At 46.2% G+C, this 20,475-nt stretch overlaps 1 protein-coding gene across 1 annotated transcript in view; it reads right to left on the bottom strand.

Moving 5' to 3' along the window:
• The window catches only part of CNNM2 (cyclin and CBS domain divalent metal cation transport mediator 2), a 186,734-nt gene that overhangs the window by 5,414 nt on the left and 160,845 nt on the right, over nt 1-20,475 (bottom strand). The window contains exons 3-7 of the mRNA XM_030568830.1: nt 20,235-20,372; nt 17,988-18,157; nt 14,508-14,601; nt 10,894-10,959; nt 937-1,121 (exon numbers count right to left, since the gene is read on the bottom strand). Of these exons, the coding sequence (XP_030424690.1) occupies nt 937-1,121; nt 10,894-10,959; nt 14,508-14,601; nt 17,988-18,157; nt 20,235-20,372 (653 nt within the window). The remainder of the gene's footprint in view (nt 1-936; nt 1,122-10,893; nt 10,960-14,507; nt 14,602-17,987; nt 18,158-20,234; nt 20,373-20,475) is intronic.

Raw genomic sequence — 20,475 nt, 5'->3', positions numbered from 1 at the left:
ATCTTATTCCCAGTATATCTGGGACCATAATCAACATCTTCACCATTAAAAAGATTCTTTTTATTCTCTCTTATTTAAAGAGTTTTGAATATCTGATTAACTGCAGCAAAGGGCAAGACAAGTTAAAGTGCACTGTTTGAGCTGTGTGCTTCGAAAGAAAATCTCAGTGTAAGTAACCAATTGAAAATGTTTTTGTTTAAACTAAGCACCATGATCATTCTGGGATACCAGCTTCCCTTAACTAAAGGGGGATTCAGCTAGGTTTGAATTTCCGGTTCCATCACATTGGTCTGCTCATCCCACAAGATCTATACTCATTTCAGCACCTTGCCTGCTTATCACGATGGGACACAGAGAGCTGAAGAACAGAGCAATACGCACGTGCCCAGTGGTGGTTAGCACAAGAGGTGGGCCTGACATGGGAAGTCCGGATGCAGAGATGAAGTCAAGACTTCTCTAAAGTTGAGGAAGGGGGACAAGCTGGGAGGCAGGCTGGATCCCAAGTTACATTCTGGGCCAGTTTTTAGTTAGAAATGAAATGAATCAATTGTACCACCAAATTCTTCATTCTTCAACTACTGAGAGCTGATTCAGATTGTTCAAAAGGCTTTACAAAACTTCACAGCAATAGATGGGCTTTCAAGACTAACTCCAGTGGAAAAGATTTTTTTTTTTTAAAGCTTCCTCTGAAGTGCTGGTAACCAGAAAGTGAAGTGACCAGTCCGATTTCACTGTCCAAACCAAGCACTGGAGGAAAGTCAACCAGCAGCAGAAACCGGGGAAAGCAGGCAGTTTAAAATGACTGCTGCTTTCATAATTCTAGTTCCTCTTTGCAACTCAAGGACATAACAGATCTGCCATCTCCCTCCCCCGCCTCTCAGCTCTGCAAGGTAGCGCAGCATTTCTGAGAGGGAACCCGGCTGTCTCTTTTCCTACCTTGACAAACTGAATATCTGAGAGGGCTTTCACTGAGTAGTCTGGGACGTACACCTGAAGGAAAGATGCATTCAGCTGGTTGTTGTTGCTCCCCAACGTGGGTGTCACCGCCTCAATACGATCACCTCTATTTAGAGAGTCCGAATGGTTCAAGCCACAAGGACGAGGGGGTGACTTGTTTTCAGCTGAAGAATAGGAAAGAAGAGAGAGAAACTTTTTAAATAAAGCAGGAAACGGTTAGTAGCTGGTTCTCAGAGACACCTGTTAACCCATGATATAGCATGGAGGACTGCACCAGTACTTAAATCATTGAGTACACAAAGTACAGGTCAGCAGCAAAATTACCATCAGAGTTAGAACACTTTAAATCCCAAGCCAATTTGTGACATCACTATAGTTAGGATAAGCTCTTAATGATGATCACACACAGTGTATAGTGCCTTTCATCCAGGGACCTTGGAGCCATTTACCAAGATTTACTTCATTATACCATTTAGTACATTTCACCTACATCACAGGGGAGGCCTCTACTATATCACAGCTGGTTGCTTCACAAGGTAGGGTGCATCCACCTTTAGAGGCCGAGGGAATGCTAAGTGATGGGGTTCTGAATGGGCCAAAGTGCTCTCTCTTTATTTCATCTGTTTCTGAAATATTTTCCCTGACACCTGCCATGGCTCAGGGTTTGAAGAGATAACTTGGGCTGATGCAGTATAGAACCTCTGTCAGCCAGGTGACACAGCGCAACAAGCGAATTACTCTACTCTATGGAGAAACACCCAGATTCCAGAAAGGCCTTGGCATGCTTGCTCCCTGGGTATGGCAAAATCATGAATGATCAGCTTCTTGCTCTCACTGAAAAAAAAGTGCTGAGCCTCACTGGCCTACCAAAGCATTGTAACCATCCCAGGAGGGTGCCTTGGCCATCATTTACCTACTGTAAAGTTGTTTTCAGTAGATCTGATGATCCCTTCTGGCTTTAAACTATGAAAATACTAAAATGCTGCTTTCCTTGTAAAATGATGTTTGCTTCCTTAAGTTTGCACCAATTCAATGCCCTACATGGATTGGGGCCCTCCAAGGTATGTCTACACAGCAACAACAACAAAAAACAATCCACAGCAGTGAGTCTCAGAGGCCATGTCAACTGACTTGGGCTCGCACAGCAGGACTAAAAATAGTGGTGTAGATGTTCAGGCTGGAGCCCACACTCTGAAACCTGACAAGGGGGTTGTGCCTCGAAGCCCAGACCCAAACAGCTACATTGCAATTTTTAGCCTTGCAGCATAAGCCCGAGTCAGCTGACCCAGGCTCTAAAAAAGACGGTTACTCACCTTTGTAACTGTTGTTCTTCGAGATGTGTTGCTCACATCCATTCCAGTTAGGTGTGCGCGCCGCGTGTGCACGTCTGCCGGAAACTTTTTACCCTAGCAACTCCAGTGGGCCGGCAGGTCGCCCCCTAGAGTGGCGCCACTATGGCACTAGATATATACCCCTGCCGGCCCGCCCGCTCCTCAGTTCCTTCTTGCCTGCGACTCCGACAGTGGGGAAGGAGGGCGGGTGTGGAATGGATACGAGCAACACATCTCGAAGAACAACAGTTACAAAGATGAGTAACCGTCTTTTCTTCTTCGAGTGCTTGCTCATATCCATTCCAGTTAGGTGATTCCCAAGCCTTACCTAGGCGGTGGGGTCGGAGTGAGAGGTCGCGGCCTGGAGTACTGCAGATCCAAAAGCAGCATCATCTCTGGACTGCTGGACCAGGGCATAATGTGAAGCAAATGTATGAACAGATGACCAGGTCGCTGCTCTACAGATTTCGTGAATGGGCACTCGGGCGAGGAAGGCCAGCGAGGATGCCTGTGCTCTGGTAGAGTGAGCAGTCACTCGGCCCGACGGGAGTTGGGCCAAGTCGTAGCAGGTCCTGATGCAGGACGTAACCCATGATGATAACCTCTGAGAGGAGATCGGTAGCCCCTTGACCCTGTCCGCCACTGCCACGAATAACTGAGGGGACCTACGGAAGGGTTTTGTCCTGTCCATGTAAAAGGCTAGCGCCCGTCGGACATCTAGCGAGTGAAGCTGCTGCTCCCTGCGGGACGAATGGGGCTTAGGGAAGAAAACTGGGAGGAAAATCTCTTGGTTGACATGGAAAGCTGAGACCACCTTAGGAAGGAAAGCAGGGTACGGCCTCAGCTGTACCTTATCCTTGTGGAAGACCGTATACGGCGGGTCCACCATGAGGGCCCGCAGCTCTGACACCCTTCTAGCTGAGGTAATGGCCACAAGGAAGGCGGTTTTCCATGAGAGGTAAAGCAGGGATCAGGTAGCTAAGGGCTCGAAAGGAGGGATCATGAGCCGAGACAGGACCAGGTTCAGGTCCCATGAGGGGGCCGGAGGGCGAATTTGGGGATAGAGCCTCTCCAGTCCCTTCAGGAATCTCGCCACCATGGGGTGAGAAAAAACAGAACAGCCGTCCACGCCAGGATGAAAAGCGGAGATGGCAGCGAGGTGAACTCGTAGGGACGACAATGACAACCCCTGGGTCTTAAGGGACCAGACGTAGTCCAGAAGAGTGGTGACGGGAACCTCCATAGGGATGCGGAAGGCTGGGGCGGATGGAACGGGAGCCCCGCACACACCACGGATCGGTCCAGCCACCAGTGTAGAGAGTCCAGCACCACCTGAGGGATGGTGACGACTGAATCCAAGGACCGTTTGGTCGGTCGATACTGAGCAATCAGCCATGTTTGAAGAGGCCGCATGCGGAGACGGGCGTACGCCGTTACAAACGTACAGGCCGCCATGTGGCCTATTAGGGCCAGACACGTTCGGATTGAGGTCAGCGGGGCCGCTTGCAACCAGAGAATAATGTCTGACAATGACCGGAACCTGGGCAGGGGCAGCAAGGCCCTGGCGAGGGTAGAGTCTAGAACAGCTCCGATAAACTCTATCCGCTGCGTGGGGAGTAGAGTGGACTTGTCGGTATTGATTATGAGGCCCAAAGTTGCAAAAAGGGAGCTGATCCTGGTGACATGATCCCTGATCTGTTGCTCTGACGTACCCCTGATCAGCCAGTCGTCCAGGTAGGGGAAGATGTGGACATGGCATCGTCTGAGATGAGCGACGACTACTGCCATACATTTTGTAAATACTCGTGGGGCCATAGAGAGGCCAAATGGGAGGACCGCAAATTGATAGTGCTGGCAGTCGGCCACAAAGCGGAGGAAACGCCTGTGATGGGGGGTGATAGCAATGTGGAAGTAGGCGTCCTGCATATCGAGGGCGGCGTACCAGTCTCCGGGATCCAGGGATGGGATGATAGTTCCGAGGGACACCATGCGGAACTTCAACTTCACGATGTACTTGTTGAGTTCCCGCAGGTCGAGGATGAGCCTGAGACCGCCCTTGGATTTGGGGATCAGGAAATAGCGGGAGTAAAACCCTTTGCCCTTCTCGTTCTCCGGAACCACCTCTATGGCTCCTTTGGTCAGGAGCGTGTGCACCTCCTGACGGAGGAATTGCTCGTGAGAGGGGTCCCTGAAGAGGGACGGGGAAGGAGGGTGGGGGTGAGGAAAACTGTAGGCGATAACCGTCGTGTATCGTGCGTAGGACCCAGCGGTCCGATGTTATTTGGGACCACGCCGGGAGGAAAGAGGAAAGGCGGTTGGAAAACTGCAGGAAAGGATCCGTAGGGGAGGCTGGTACTGCGCCCTCGGGCGCACCTTCAAAATGAAGGCTTAGGCCCTGTGGGGGCCTTAGCGGGACCCTGACTTTGTCCCGCCTGACCTCCCGACTGCCTGCGGCGGTTGTTCCTGCCCCGGCGTCGCGAGGGGTCCTGTCTCGGGCGGAACGGGGGGTAGGGACGACGCTGCTGCTGCTGGTTCTGTTGTCTGAAGGACCTGCATTGGGTCGCCGGAGTATGCATTCCGAGCGACTTTATGATGACCCTATTATCTTTTAAGTCCTTCAGCCTAGGGTCAGTGTTGTCGGAGAACAGACCCTGGCCTTCGAAGGGGAGGTTCTGGATCATGTGCTGGAGTTCCGGCGGAAGGCCGGAGACCTGCAGCCACGAGAGGCGCCGCATGGTGAGCCCGGAAGCCAGGGTTCGCGCGGCCAAGTCAGCGGCATCAAGGGAGGCCTGGAGTGATGTTCTTGCTACCTTCTTGCCCTCGTCCAGGATGGTGGAAAACTCCTGGCATGCGTCCTGTGGCAAGAGCTCTGCAAACTTCTCCGTCGCTACCCAGGTGTTAAAGGAGTAGCGGCTGAGGAGAGCCTGCTGGTTGGATACGCGGAGCTGTAGAGCCCCTGCCGAATAGACCTTGCGGCCCAAAAGGTCCATGCGCCTGGCCTCCCTTGACTTAGGCGCCGGGGCCTCCTGTCCGTGGCGCTCCCTGTCGTTCACCGACTGGACCACTAGAGAGCAGGAAGTCGGGTGAACGTACAAATATTCATACCCTTTAGATGGAGCCATGTATTTCAGCTCCACTCCCCGAGAGGTCGGGGGAATGGAGGCCGGAGACTGCCAGATGGTATTGGCATTATTTTGTATGGTCTTCATGAAGGGCAAGGCAACCCTGGTTGGTGCATCGGCTGCCAGGATGCTCACCACTGGGTCCTCCACTTCCTCTACCTCCTCCGCCTGGAGGTTTAGATCTTGAGCCACTCGGCGGAGGAGATCCTGATGTGCCCTTAAATCCAATGGCGGGGGGCTGGAGGAAGAGGTACCGGCCACCGCCTCATCCGGGGATGAAGATGAGGAGACTCTGGGCAACAGAGTATCGACGGGGGGTTGCACAAGGGGCTGCACCTCGGTATCCTGAGGGAGCTCCGGGTCCCGGGAAGTGTCCTCCGTTTGTGGAGAGAGGGGTGGCCTGGACACCGTAGCCTCCGGTGGTCTACGCTCCGCCAATGGACGGGGGGTGATCTGATGAGGACCTTGTGCCTGGGCGTATGCCCACGGGGTCCAGAATCCCCACTGCGGATGTCCTCTATCTTGCTCCGGGAAGCGGTTTTCGTGCCTGTCGAGAGCACTATCATCGAGGGAGGAGACGGAAGGCTCTGCAGCAGGCCAGGGAGGCGCTGAGCTGGAATGGTATAGCACCGCCGGTGCCGCGACTGACGTTGCCCTCAGTGCCGGGGGTCGGTGCCGAGACTCATACCGGGGCTGGGACCGGGACCGGGATTGGGACCGAGAGCGGCGTGATGACCTGCGCCGAGATCTCGACCTGGAGCGGGAGCGATGACGATGTCTGGAGCGAGATCGCGACCTTCTGGAGGCCCGGTGCCGAGACGGCAATGGAGACCGGGACCTTCTACCAGCGCGGTGCCGGGAGGTCGACCGGGTGCGGGACCTGCCACCAGTTCAGTGCCGGGAGGTCGACCGCGGTGCCGAACGCCGAGGCGAACGACTCCTGGAGGCTCGGTGCCGATGGTGAGATGAAGCCGATCGGGACCGGCCAGATGGTGATCGGTGCCGCGAGTACGACCGGCACCGTCTAGGCGATCGGTGCCGGGACTCCGAGCGGTGCCCCGAGCGTGAGCGGTCACGCCACCGGGGTGATCGGCGTCGGGATGCAGGAGAGGATGGACGAAGCATCGGCTTGCCCATGGATACTATGCGTCCCGTGGGTGGTTGAGGTGGCTCCGTGAGAGCAATCAAGTCCCGAGCCGAGGCGAAAGTCTCCGGCGTTGACGGGACCCTTAGCTCGACCCCTGATCGTATTGGGGAGCTAGGAGGAGCTGGATTCAACGGACCCTCCGGGCCCGGAGTCGACAGTCCTGCAGGCGGTGCCACGGCTAAGGTAGGAGCCGGGCGGTCCACTCGGGTCTGCCTGGGTGTGGAGACAGACGTCGAGGGACGTAGGTCTGTTCCCGGTGCCGGAGATGGTCGGTGCCGGGGAGTCTTGCCGGTGCCGGCGCGGTCCGGTGCCAGAGCCGAAGCGGTGGACTGCGCTGCCGGTGCCGGAGAGAGAGCCGCTTCCATGAGAAGGGCGCGGAGACGTTGGTCTCTTTCCTTTTTTGTGCGCGGCTTAAAGGCCTTACAAATGCGGCACTTGTCACTAATGTGCAACTCCCCCAGGCACTTCAGGCACGCGTCGTGGGGGTCGCTTGTAGGCATCGGCTTCTTGCAAGTCGAGCACTGTTTAAACCCCGGCGAGCCAGGCATGGGCCCGGTGCTGGGTGCCGGGGAGGGCAACAGCCCACCCACAGGCAATGTTCAATAACTATTTACAAAACTTAACTAACTACAACTATACTGAAAAGGTAACTATACTAACTGAGAAAAAAGGTTTTATAAGCTAAACGACGAGGAGAGCTAGGGACGTGGAGGTCAGCGAACCGCACTCCACAGTTCCAGCAACCGACACGGCGGTAAGAAGGAACTGAGGAGCGGGCGGCCGGCAGGGGTATATATCTAGTACCATAGTGGCGCCACTCTAGGGGGCGACCTGCCGGCCCACTGGAGTTGCTAGGATAAAAAGTTTCCGGCAGACGTGCACGCGCGGCGCACACACCTAACTGGAATGGATATGAGCAAGCACTCAAAGAAGAACTTGCTGCAGAGGGGTTTTTTGCTGTGAAGATGTGCCCACAGAAACACATTTCAAAATCACAGAATATCAGGGTTGGAAGGGACCATGTGCTGATCAAGATACAGATTATCTACAGGATCTGTGGGTTTTTTGTCCATACCAGACGCAAAGTTCATCAATTCCAAATCAAAGCTAAACCTGGCTTGTTCTGAAGAGCTCATTGGTTAGCCAGTGCACCAAGAGAGAGGTCTCACTTTAAGATGTCATGGTGAAAGCCTTTTTGCATTGACTTACCATCCAGCAGAACAGCATCTTGACAGCTGGAGCCTTTCTATAAAGGAGCTTTGATCTTAAAAGGTTTCACAGTGCTCTAGGCATTGTCTCCTTCACTTAATCATAAAATTCTTAATGCCCTCCTTGGCAGCTGGACACAGATCTGCCTTGTCATGGGCAGCACCGCCCACTCTCTGCACTGGCCACATGGATATGCAAACCATGCCATCCTTGCAAGAGAATGAAATGTGCTTCTTCACTTCTTGTGTTCTTTTACCTTTTTCTATAGTCCTAGCATCTCAGACTCCTCCTGGCTTATGACGGAATTAAAGTGACCCTCCATTTGCCAATTGCTTTTAAAATCCAGTGGCTTCTTTACATCTTTCTTTTCAAAATAGCAAGGAGGAAAATAAAGGTTTTGAGAAACAGGCAATTCTGTGCTGCAATTTCCATCGGTGGGGCAATCATTTTGGCTTCTAGAAGCAATGCCAAGCTTAGACTCAGATTTCTGTCAGCCCTCCCTGTGGATACCCCCTTGTTGTCTTGGGAAATGACTATAAGGCTATAATGGCTATTATCAGAAGCAACCCAACGTTACTAAGCATCTTTCTTCACAGAAAGTAGTCTGACCATATACCATCATTTTGTCAACTGACCAAATCAGTCAGCCTTTGCTTTCCCATACTGATGCACAAAATGCCTATTTTGTGGCAAGAACAGCACCTTACTAGTTTTTGGAAGAAAGTTTTTTTTGTGTGAAGTAGCTTCAGGATCAGTGTGAATCTGACATGGACTCCTGAAATCCTCATTCATCAAGGGTAAGGATATTATTTGAAAAATATGGTGACTGAAGGGGGGGGGGAGGGAATGGAAAAAGAGTGCATGTGCGAAAAACATGGAGTGGATGGAGGGAGAGGCCAGAACAAGAACAGCCAGCATGCAGGAGAGCACAAAAAGGAAGGGACAGAGAAAGTATGGGGGCAAGTGAGGAAGAGAGGGCATGCAGGTGTGCATGTGCAGAGGTTTCTGGGGGTAGAGGAGGTGTGCATGAAGAAGTAAGGAAATAGAAAGCGCATGAGACAGAAAGAAACCAGACAGGTCCATGTTCTCTGAAGAACAGTGCATTCCCCGCCCCCTCCCAAGCAGGTCAGCTCATATCTAGAAAGCTTGGGTCTTCCCAAATTCCTACAGAAAGGCACAAACCACAAGCCAAACAGCTTTTGGGATTAACACAATGGAGTGTTTTTCAGAATGCCCCAATACCACAGCTGAGAACCCTGGTACAGTCTCCTTTGTACCACATGTTCAGCAACACAACTGACATGGAGCTGCATTGTCAGTTGCCATAGCAACCAGGGTTACTATATGATTTCATTTCAAGTGGTATATTCTCTCCCCCTCACCCCCCCATTATTATTTTCCATTATTATTTTATTTCTTTCAGTGGGAAAAATCTAGGAAAAAATGTCTGGCATTTATACTGGAAATAGTTTGCAAGTGTGAGGGGTACAGTTCATTTGTAAAATGGAAAAATAAAAAAAAAGATGATCTGGGCACAGCAAAATAGTTGAGCAAAAAAGATAATCAAAGCTGCAGAGTTTCAAGGAAAAAAAGCCATCAAACAGTTTAATTAAAGAAAGATTAAACTTTTTTCCCTTCGATTTCAGTGGCTGGAAACTTTAACTGGGCATGAAAAAACCCTCCCGCAGGGCAATAACCTGTAGTTTGTTTGGAATCTGCGTAATACTAATTTCAGGACAGAGAGTAAAATATAGCAGAAAGTTTAAAAGAGAGAGGAAAAACTCAGGGAGTAGATGCCACATAAACACCAAAAGCTCAGGAAATGGCCAATGCCTCCTTTCATAGAATATCAGGGTTGGAAGGGACCTCAGGAGGTCATCTAGTCCAACGCCCTGCTCAAAGCAGGACCAATCCCCAGACAGATTTTTACTCCAAAATTGGCCCCCTTAAGGACTGAACTCACAACCCTGGGTTTAGCAGGCCAATGCTCAAACCACTGAACCTATCCCTCCCCCCTTTTGGTTTGTACATTAAAGTTTGGGGGAAAGGGGATGGTTTTGTTTTTTAAGAACACACACATTGTCCTGTTCATGTTCCAGTCAGAGACACAAAGAGACAGTGGCATTAACATGAACAAGGTAACCTCATGGAAGACAAAATTTCAGCACAGCTCAGCCTTTGTTGAGGAACAGTCATTCCAGTACACTCTGTCATTTCCCTTGAGTAACATTTTCATTTATCTCCTAACCAGGAAAGGCACCCATAGTGCTCACTATAGGTAAGGCTGGCTTTCAACTTCCATTCTGGATTCCTCTCTTCCCTGTTTCCAATCATTCACAAATGCCCCTAACAAGTTCTTTTTGGCCTGACGCATTCCATACTTGGTCTCAACCCTCAAGTGAAATGTTTTGGGGAAGTTTAAGCAAAATTAGTTCAAGTTCAGTCATCTGAGTAATACATGGTCTTAAAACAAACAAAAAACCCAATCCCCACATTTTCCCCATCTCTCTCAGTCACACATTAAGTGTATGAATAACTTATATACCACTATTGAGAGAACTATCAAATTTGGCTTTATTTATAACTCTCCATGGAAATCTGTGAAATAAACCAATTTTGAAGACGAGTTTTTGAGCATGTGAAACGGGATATTCTGTGTATGAACAATAAATTTAAATTTTGTCTGGAGATAAGATACCTCTTTCTCAGTTAAATTTTATATTTTTGGCAGTTCAGCAGTATGCTTTCCTCCATTTTAACTCCATCTTCTGCAGAATTGAGACATTTTGTACATTTTTACATGAACCCAGGCTAGGGACCAGAATATTATCTTAAAAAAAAAAATTCACCCTGATACTGCGTCAGTCAGTATAGGAGTAAGAGAAGCAAGGACCTTTTCATTACAAAATACGTTCTCTTTAAAAAGTTATTACTTTTTTCATTTTGACGTGTCTGCAAGTTTGCTACTAATTAGTCATAAATGAAAGTTTAGGATACTTACCTGTTAGGCATATCTCTTGGCTGAACTTCTCTCTAACAAGTAAAAGGGTCAGACAAATACAGACTGCAACTGGTTTTTGGGTCAGCGCAGGCACAAGAATGATGAAAAAGAAGCATGCGGATTTACCTGGAGAACCTGCTGCTAATAATTCTGTTCTGCTGACAACAAAGGTACGAGACAGGGACAAGGGAACTAGAAGAGGGAGAGAAAAAGGGTGAGATCATGACTGGGCAGGGACAGTTCTCCATACTTGCCAGGGGAAGAGTTAATTCACACTCTTCGAAGAAACCAGAAGCACAAATCAATTGCAGAAAAGAAAAGGGGGGAAAAAAAAGCTGATTAGGCAATTTGTAGAAACAATTAAAAATAAATAAATCAGCAAAACTACATACATTCCACTTGGTAATCGTAAGTGCCATTCAATACAGAGCTCTCAATTTACATTTCAAGACCCATTCACTTAAAAACAGTACACAACGCAAAAGCAGCAACCACTTTAGCCCAAGAGATGAGGAATAAAAATGAAAACCCTGCAAGTCATCTTGGGGGAAGACCCAACTGGGTAACTAAATACAGAAACAAAAACTGGTGAAATTGATCCTTTTTTCAAATTCTTTTTATCAGACCATCAAAAAGAGCCTGCAATTGTCCAAGTTTAGCCATTTTAGGGTGAAGAACATAGGAACAGCCATACTAGGTCAGACCAATAGTCCACCTAGCCCAGTACCCTGTCTTCCGACAGTGGCCAGCACCAGATCCTTCAGAGGGAATGAACGGAACAAGTAATCATCAAGTGATCCATCCTCTGTCACCCATTCCCAGCTTCTGGTAAACAGAGGCTAGGAACACTTCAGAGCATGGTTTTGCATCCCTGCCCATCCTGGCTAATAGCCATTGATGGACGTATCCTCCATGAATGCATCTAGTCCTTTTTTGAACCCTGTTATAGTCTTGGACTTCACAACATCCTCTGGCAAGGAATTCCACAGGTTGACTATGCATTGTGTGAAGAAATACTTCCTTTTATTTGTTTTAAACCTACTGCCTATTAATTTCATTTGGTGACCCCTAGCTCTTGTGTTATAAGGAGTAAATAACACTTCCTTATTTACTTTTTCCACATCAGTCATGATTTTATAGTGATAATTTGCACTTATGTAGCACTTTCCATCTACAGTTCAAACTGGACTTTACAGACGTTTAAGCCTCAGCACCCTTGTATTGTCGTCACTTTCCAGAGGGGGAAACAGAGGCATGAGGGCTGTTAGGGATTAGGAGTCTTACAGAGACAGGCAACAGCACCTACTCTTGCGCTGCAGTGCCTCTCTCTGGCTATTACCCAGAGTGCTGAGAGGAACAGCTTCCAGACCTACATGGAGCAATCCCAGTCATTTTATTTATAAGAGTTCATCCCGCCAAAGCCGAACTCTGGGTGCCATAAGACCTAAAATCTCATAATGAAATGTACTCTCTTGACATACAGAAAAATGCACCCACAAACTAACTGCTTTGCTACTGGAAAAGGGACTGTAGGGAACGTAGCAAATACAGAGCCACTAGTGGTCAATTGAAAACAACCTCCAGACGTATGCTCTTGGGAGTTTGGTGAGGGGAAGACCAACACAGTTCAGAGTAGGAGGGCCCATCCTGGGAAAGGTACAATGACACGATCTATGGTAGAGTGGTGACGTCTGAGTGCAAAAGCTGGATTGATGAAAGGAAGAACCCAGAGCATGCCAGCAAAGACAGAACACTAGGAAGTTCACACTGAATAATACTGGCAAACGGAGTAGCTGTGAAAGATTTTCCAGTGTAGTGTTGGTACATGTCAGGTGAGCCTTGATGCTCTGGCATCCCCCAGATCCATCTGTATTGTAAGAGCTCAGCCTCAAAATGGAGAGAACAGGAAGGGTGTAAAACACACACACACACACAGAGGACTGTTTCTAGAGCACAGACAAAACTCTTCCAAGGATCTGTGCTTTAGCAAATCTGCTGTTCAAAAACCTACAGGGTGGCAGTAAGATCTATTTAACTTCAGCACGCGTAATCAAGGAACAATTGCTCCCTACTTTGAATGTGAAATTGCTAACATATATTCAGAAAAATGTCAGCTAAATGGCAACATAGGTTGCTGCTTACATCACAAATGTTCCAGAGAATTGTTTGTGTCTCTGGAATTTACTCTAATCATATGCTGTTACACGGAAATGATAATACCTTATTTATATATAATACTTTTCATCCTAAAGGTTTTCAAAGCCATTTAACAATATATACTGAGATCATTAACCCACTTTTGAATTGCAGCTACTTCGTGGGTGGAACATGGAAGGCATTCTGCTCCTGTAACACCAGAAACAAATTTCTGTGTGAGTGAAGAAAAACTTCCCCATTTGAAGCCATTCAAGGAATTTTAGGTTGGCAGAATGTAACTGCAAGACTAACCCACCAATATTGGTGAAAAGTGATGTGTGATTTTTAATTACTTCAGCTGATCAGAATCTTGGTTTTTGATCTCTACCTGAAATGCAGCATTTCCAGCAATAAAATACGTCCCCTGGTGGTGGCAGTGGCTCAATACTGTCTAAGATGGACAGGTACCATCCACTGAATCACTAATATCACTTTCTGCAGCACCTGAGATTTCTGGGAGGTCTCCCGTTAGACAGTGAGCCAGCCCAACCAGGTTTAACTTGTGAGCTGTGACAGAATCACAGTCCAAGGTGGTATAGCTGTAAGAGAGCAGCACCTGAAGTGTTACCTTTACTTCTTGTAATCAGGGTTAGCCCACAATGAATGTCTAATACATGCTTACGTGATGGAGGTGGCGTGACAGGGTACCTTGCTCACAAGATTATGGTTTTTCTAATGAGGATTCGCCTGGGTCCCAATTAGCTTTCCTCACTGCAGTTGCCTATATTTTTCTTACATATATTTTTAAAAAGATACATTTCTGTGCAAGTTAGCTGTATGGGCTGATTTTCAGCATCTTTGCATGATGGGAAAAATCTCTTCTTCATTCCAGTATAATTGATAATTCTCAGGCTTGTTTCGGAAACCTCATATTAGTCTACATGACAAGTGATTGCCTCGGAAAAGGAGGATGCCAATCTACAGTGCACCAGCTTGCCACGCAGTATCGCCCCATGTAGACACTGCTATACTTGGGGGCTTTCAGTACTCTGTAGCAGCGTCCACATGGGATGTTACTGCGTGGCAAGCTGGTGTGCTGTAGATTTGCACCTGGGCTTGCTGCACAGTAACTTGCCATGTAGACAAGCCCTAAAATTATCAGATGCATCATTATTGTTTCCTGATAAGAGTCATTTTCCTTTGACAGCACCATATGTCTTTCTAGTACTTAGCATTACTTATCCTAGTCCTTCAGTCCCTATTATGCTGCTATTAAAAACAAACCAAAAAAAAAACCCCAAACCCAACTGTCCCTGTAGTCAAACACAAAAACAGATCACTAGCTAGCAGACTTCTTGTCTGCTCACAGCCTGCAATCTGGCAAACTTGCGACAACTGGTCAGATTTCGTGAGTTAATACCACAACCAGTATCAATCACATCCGGCAGCTAGTTACATTGGCAGGATGCTACCATATATTGTGGATGCCAGCCATATCAAACACCACAGAGGTCTCTCATACACAGCTCACTCCATCCACATTAACAGTGAGAGGCATGCTTGGGCATGAAAGAATTTCAAAAGCAGAAGGTAAGAGAACATACCTGGCGATGCTGTGAGGGCCATCACGCCATAATAGGAAAAAGCACCAGCTTCAAACTTCATTCCCTCTTTCCCAGCCTCCACTTCCACTTTCCCCTGTTGAGGAAAACGAGAGAGCCATAATTAAAAGGGGCCTCAAGCATCCCAAAGGTCCAGAGACCTTAGAACAGACTTGCACCCTGAAAGCGGCAGCCTTGCCCGAAGTTGAAATGTGGGGTTAATTCCTGCCTTCTGCTGAAGTCTGTAAAAATGCACAGAGAAGGGTAGAACTTACACCTCAAATCAGTCCCAAAACTTTCCAGCCTCATATCTGCTCCAGCTAACTTAACTCAGCAAGGTGGGTGGGCTCACCATTGCAAAGAAATACAGTAGCTTCTCAATGGTACTACTTTTTTCCACTTCCAAAGAATGTTTGAGCACCACTAAGCCATTTACTACAAACTGAAGGGAAGGAGTGGTCTCCAAGTCTGAGAAAGCCCATACTACACATGGTTTCTGTGTCAAGACAGATCTACTCATTTCAGGTAACTGCCCAAATTCACATAAGGCCCTTCTGAATACAAACAGGAAATCTCAACTGGGAATGGGAGTAAGCTCAACATATTTTGGGAGGCTGAAGTTAAGGTTGTCTGCTTTCCCCCACAGAAAAGAAATCCATAATTCCTGAAGGAGTCCTGAGTCCTCTTTCTCAAGGTTCTTTTGGGTTAGGTGGTTTCCAACTGTTTTACAAATTCCACATCCCTTACTATTTGATACTGACATTTATACAGGATCTTATCAAAGGATCCCAAAACACCTTACAAACTATACACAAGTACACCACCACAGAAATGCAACCGCTTCTGGTGTGGAATACAGAAGTTATTTAACAGCACATAAACACTCTACATGAGTCTAAATACAGAAAAAGAACAGCAGTATCTCTTCTAGAAATATATTTTTAATATTCAAAGTATAAAATTAGAAGCTTCAGGAACCACCTAGTGGGACCCTATTTTCAACTCCGTTACCAGTGCAGTGGCATCACTAGTGGATTTTGGGAGAAGGGAAGAAGAAATCTGATTCCGTATCAAGCTGAAACTATATTTTACTGGAGGAAGAAAGGGTAAACAGAATTTAATTAATTATTTGCAGTGTTCTCAGTGTCTGCTGGGCTGGAGAGAAGGAACAGACTGGGTCCTCCCACATATAATAGATAAATATGCCATTGAATGGATAGCCAGGTCAAACTGATGCTAAAATTTAGGTTTTGTAAAAACAAGCTTACACTAAACCTAAGACCAATATACATGTTTCCAAGTGTTTTTTTTTCAGTTCAATTAAAAACCATTTTAAAATAATCAGCCTTACCCATCAGTATTTTCAATCCAAACTATGCAGCAGTGTGTTAGTGCGGTAAAGTGCAATCAAATTATCTAGTCTAATTGTCCAAGATGAGAGTAGTGCAAAAGGGAGTCCATCAGGATAAATGTGTCAGAAGTACATTTGATCTTTATAATTATTTCAAAAACATATTGTTCGTGATTTGTTCAAGATATGATGTTCGGCTTCGTAGACTCAATTAAGTAATTACTGGCAATTATTCATCACATAGTCATAGACTCCAAGCCTGAAATTAGATGTATGCAGGTGGAATCCTCACTTGGGAGTCCCTTTGAAGTTAATGGTTGAAAAGTTTTGAGCTGGCAGTTAGCTGTAAAAATGGGCCCTCAATTCTGCGACCTGGTTATTTCATTAGTTACACACACCAAAAATGTCACCCTTGCCAAATCTGGGCCACACAACAAGCAGGCAGCATGCTGAGCTGCTTGATAGCTGAGAATCAGGCAGCAAAATTCCACATGCATGATACTAAAAGTGTCCTGCCACACTTTACAGGTCTATGTTTGCATTTTTCCCAAGGTGGTTAAATGACACAACATGGATTTTGAAGGAAAAAAAAAGTTACAAATTGCCACATAATGTATTGGTGTGGAAGAGATGAGCCTAACCAGTGGAAATAAATTACATTTCAGAAATCAGTAAATTTGACTACTGGAGATTAGATTAAATTAATTTACAGAATTGTACATTTGTTTTCTTGTATTTTTCCTATGTGAAGAGTATTAATATACCTTGAGACATCCAGATCAGAGACTGACTATATTGCAAACCAAAGGCAAGTACCTACTATATGCTGATACTTGTTCTGGTAGAACCAAACCTTAGTACCACTTTTACAGCATGTGTCTTTTTTGTACACTCACTTTCAGATGTGACATAGGCATGTAGAAAAGTTTCTTCTAAAAACAGCATGTTAGTTTTTACTAATCATATGCTTGCTTGTTACAAGATGGTTTGTTTGTCTTAATGTTTGCTCTTTATTATGCTCATGCAATACTGCATTCTACAGCACTTGATTCATTATCTTGCCTCCAGTGTATTTCAAGCTGCAGTGATCCACTGCAGAAGTGTGGGAGTTTACAGAGCTGCCAATTCCTCATGGAAAGCAATCCATATTAACAAAGCTCAACTGGATGCACACCACCATCTTTTTGGTTCTCCTTTCGTTCTTTATTACTAAGATCATGGAAAAATAAAGACCTCTTTATGTTTAATGCCACATAAGAGAGTCTACAACCCTGGTTTACAGCATAAATTATATTACTATAATGTTGTTTTGAAAGCTATTTTGTAAACACAACACATTTGAGTTTCAATCTCAGTGTGGACAAATATTCCTATGCTCCTGCTGCTTATCTCCTGAGGAGTAAAGCTCAGGAGATGAACGCTGAAGAAATCAATGAGAAAATAAACTTCCTAATCTCAAAGACAAAAAGTATTTCCTCATCACCTTGGCCTGTAATCTCATTAGATCACACAAGTTAAGCAGGGTCAGGTCAGGGTTACTGCTTGGATGGAGGACCTCCAGGAAAACCCACAGTGCTGGAGAAAGTGATGTTGGCAATTCAGTAGGTGGCGCTCTTCCCTAAATTAATACTAAACGATTGTTCAATGATACTGGAGGTACAGACTTTGAAACATAAAAAACGAGTTTTCGATCAGCTATCAAACAACCCATGGCACTTTTTGCAAGGAAAAAAAAAAGCATTAGCTAGAGTGTCCTGGCCAAAAGTCAATTCCAGTCATTAAATTTTGCCTACCAATGTTTTCTCAACTGTTTCAACTGGACACAAAATTCTTCTTCGCTGCTTGCCCAAATAATACTGGCTGCGCTTCTGTTGCAATTTTCAACAGATGATCCTTTCTGAGAAGTAGGGGCCTATTATCCACACTGTACAGAAGGTTAAAATTGAGGCTGTGAGCAGTTGAACGAGTTGTTCAAGGTTAGCAATTTAGCAAGGGAGTTAGGAAGAGAGCCCTGGTGTCCTGGCTCCAAACCTTAAGAAGAAGATTAATATAACTATTTAAGTTTAGATATGGAAGGGAAGGAATAAGGAAACAGATATCATGATACACGTATATCTAGTCACGTGCCTGACCTGTAAAATGAGAATGAAGTAGTCGACAGGCTTGTTTCTCTGGTAGAGGTAGTATTCTGGGGCTTTCTTGTTCTTCTCATCATATTTCAGCTCCTGGATGACATTAGGATGTTTTAGGAGCCTTAAGAGGATCTTCTCTGACATCTGGGATGGGCCAAATGCTTCTACTTCTATAAACACAAGACACAACTTGGCATTACACTTCACGTTCATGGGAATGAATAGGCATTAGTTAAGAAACATGGAAGCAGAGACATATATTACAGAATTGGAGTTTTCCTGTCTTTTGAGCCTCTTAGGGTTCATCTATACAGGGATAAAAGACCCAGGTCAGCTGACTTGAGCGTAGGCTTTGGGGATAAAAATTGCTGTGTAGATGGGCCACCCTCAGCTCGAGCCCAAACATTTAGACAGCAATTTTTCAGCCTGGAGCCAGAGCCCAAGTCAGCTGATCTGGGCCAGCCACAGGCTTTTTACATACCCTGAGGCAGATTTTCATGGAGAAACAAGAATACTCCAGTTCTCAGATATTACAAATGTATTTGCCCTCCTTGAGTTAATAACATATGTTTCAGATGACTGAGAATGATCTTCCCAACATGAAGGGGAAAGGAATTTGCCCATCTGAGAGCTCAGAAAGCCATAGTTGTTTGGGCTTGCTCATGGACTGTGAAGGGAATGGGTTTACAGTTGGGGTCCCAAGGACCTTTCAGTTTCATTTTGAAATGATGTTACAGTGGATTCATTATTTATTGCATTTGTTTCTAAAGGTCTCCGATTGTTCATAGACCTAGAAAATTGCTATAGATAGGCCCACTGTGTAAAGCCAAAGAAGAAATAAAGGAAAGGTGCCACAGCCCACATGGGGACAGCGGCTCAAAGTGAGAGGCAGAGTGCAGGCAAATTCACACCAGTGGGATTAATGCATAGCACACAGAACACACCTTATAACCTCTTGCTCTTACTGTTCAACCTTCCCAAGAAGAACTATTTGAAGTGAAAAAAACCCAGCTTTTTATGAAGCGAATTTAGGCAAGGGACACTTGAAGTAGACATGCAAATTGCCAATACCTGCTTCTGCTGGTTTCAGGACAGGACTCTGGAGACAGAGGACTGTCTGCAGATCCTGGTCTACATTTGGAACGACCAAACTGTAATGTCTGACTTACTTAGCAATGCTCTCACAGTCAGACTTGGATTTAAATTATAAAATCATTTTACATTTCCTAGACAAGCACAGAAATAGCACCTGCAAATTAAGTCAATAAAAATCCGACAAGACGGTGTTTGGGAACTTCCACTAAACTTCATGCACATAAATGAACCAAGTGTTATTTGTTATTAAAGCTGCATTTTCCTGTTGAACTGTTTCCTTTCACTTGAAGTAGCAATGATGAAAGGTGCTGACTGAAAGGCCTGTACATGGAAAGCCATTGCCTACACACCAAATCGGTACAGCATGAGCAATAGCAGGTCAAGCTTCACACACATTGCTGCTAATGGGTCTTATCTCTGATGCAGAGAGACCAACTCTATGATGAATAGAAAATCCAGTTCCTGTAGCCTACGCAATCCATGGGCTGTCTGCAAAGACTGCCCAGAGGGGGACCAACCATCATGGTGATTTGAGAATGCAGGCATTTGCCCACTGAAAACTGGACTGAAGCCACCAACTCATGCCCCATAGGCCAACAAGAAATCCATTTTAAAAATACAATCCCATAACCTGTTCAATTTGCATTTAATTTGCAAAGAGAAGTTTTCATTTGGAGTCAAAGTGCCATGGAACGAACAGGTTACACTTTCCCCCTGAAGTCCAGGATCTCTTCCCAGATGAGCCACCAAAGGGGAATTTCAGTCAGCACTCCAGTAAACTGGCCAGTTGGCACAACATCCTTATTAGTTTGTTCCCTGAACTCTCCCTAATGGGGTGTACTTGCTAGTCGTTAACCTGACTGCCTCTATACATGCAGTGTGGCACTTGCAGTCAACCTTACCTTTCAGACCAATTTAAAGTTACTGGTCCACCCCTGGTAAATGTCTCAGAGGGTTCATGCCGACACTGAACACAGGAGAGGAGAGAATTTAAAAAGAAAACACAAAACACACAAAAGTGGCATTATTTGTCACCCCGTTGTCCAGCCTCCCTCCCTGCCAGCACTGCCCACCGGCCTCGCCAGCCTCCACTGACAATCTAATCGCTCTCAGGCACTTGTGTGATCGCAAGCTGCAATAAACTGTACTTGCCTGTTGCCAGGAAACGGTGCATTGCCAGGAGCAGCTGTGGTGATATTTTAACTTTCATCTCACTGTCTGTCTGTTTGAAGGCAGAGAAGTCCTGCTTCCTGTCCCGATGGGCTACTTTCTTCTTCGTCTTGTTATCAGCTGGGGAAGGGAGGGTGGGAAAAGGAAGGAAGCAAAGTCTGTTAGAACAGGGTACAATATGAACTGCACTGAATGTAGTTACCTGATGCCTTGTCTACACTAC

Source organism: Gopherus evgoodei, chromosome 7 (genome assembly GCF_007399415.2).
Source record: "Gopherus evgoodei ecotype Sinaloan lineage chromosome 7, rGopEvg1_v1.p, whole genome shotgun sequence".
Lineage (NCBI taxonomy): Eukaryota > Metazoa > Chordata > Testudines > Testudinidae > Gopherus > Gopherus evgoodei.
The sequence above is the reverse complement of the archived record's forward strand: the minus strand, read 5'-3'. Positions and strand labels throughout refer to the sequence as shown.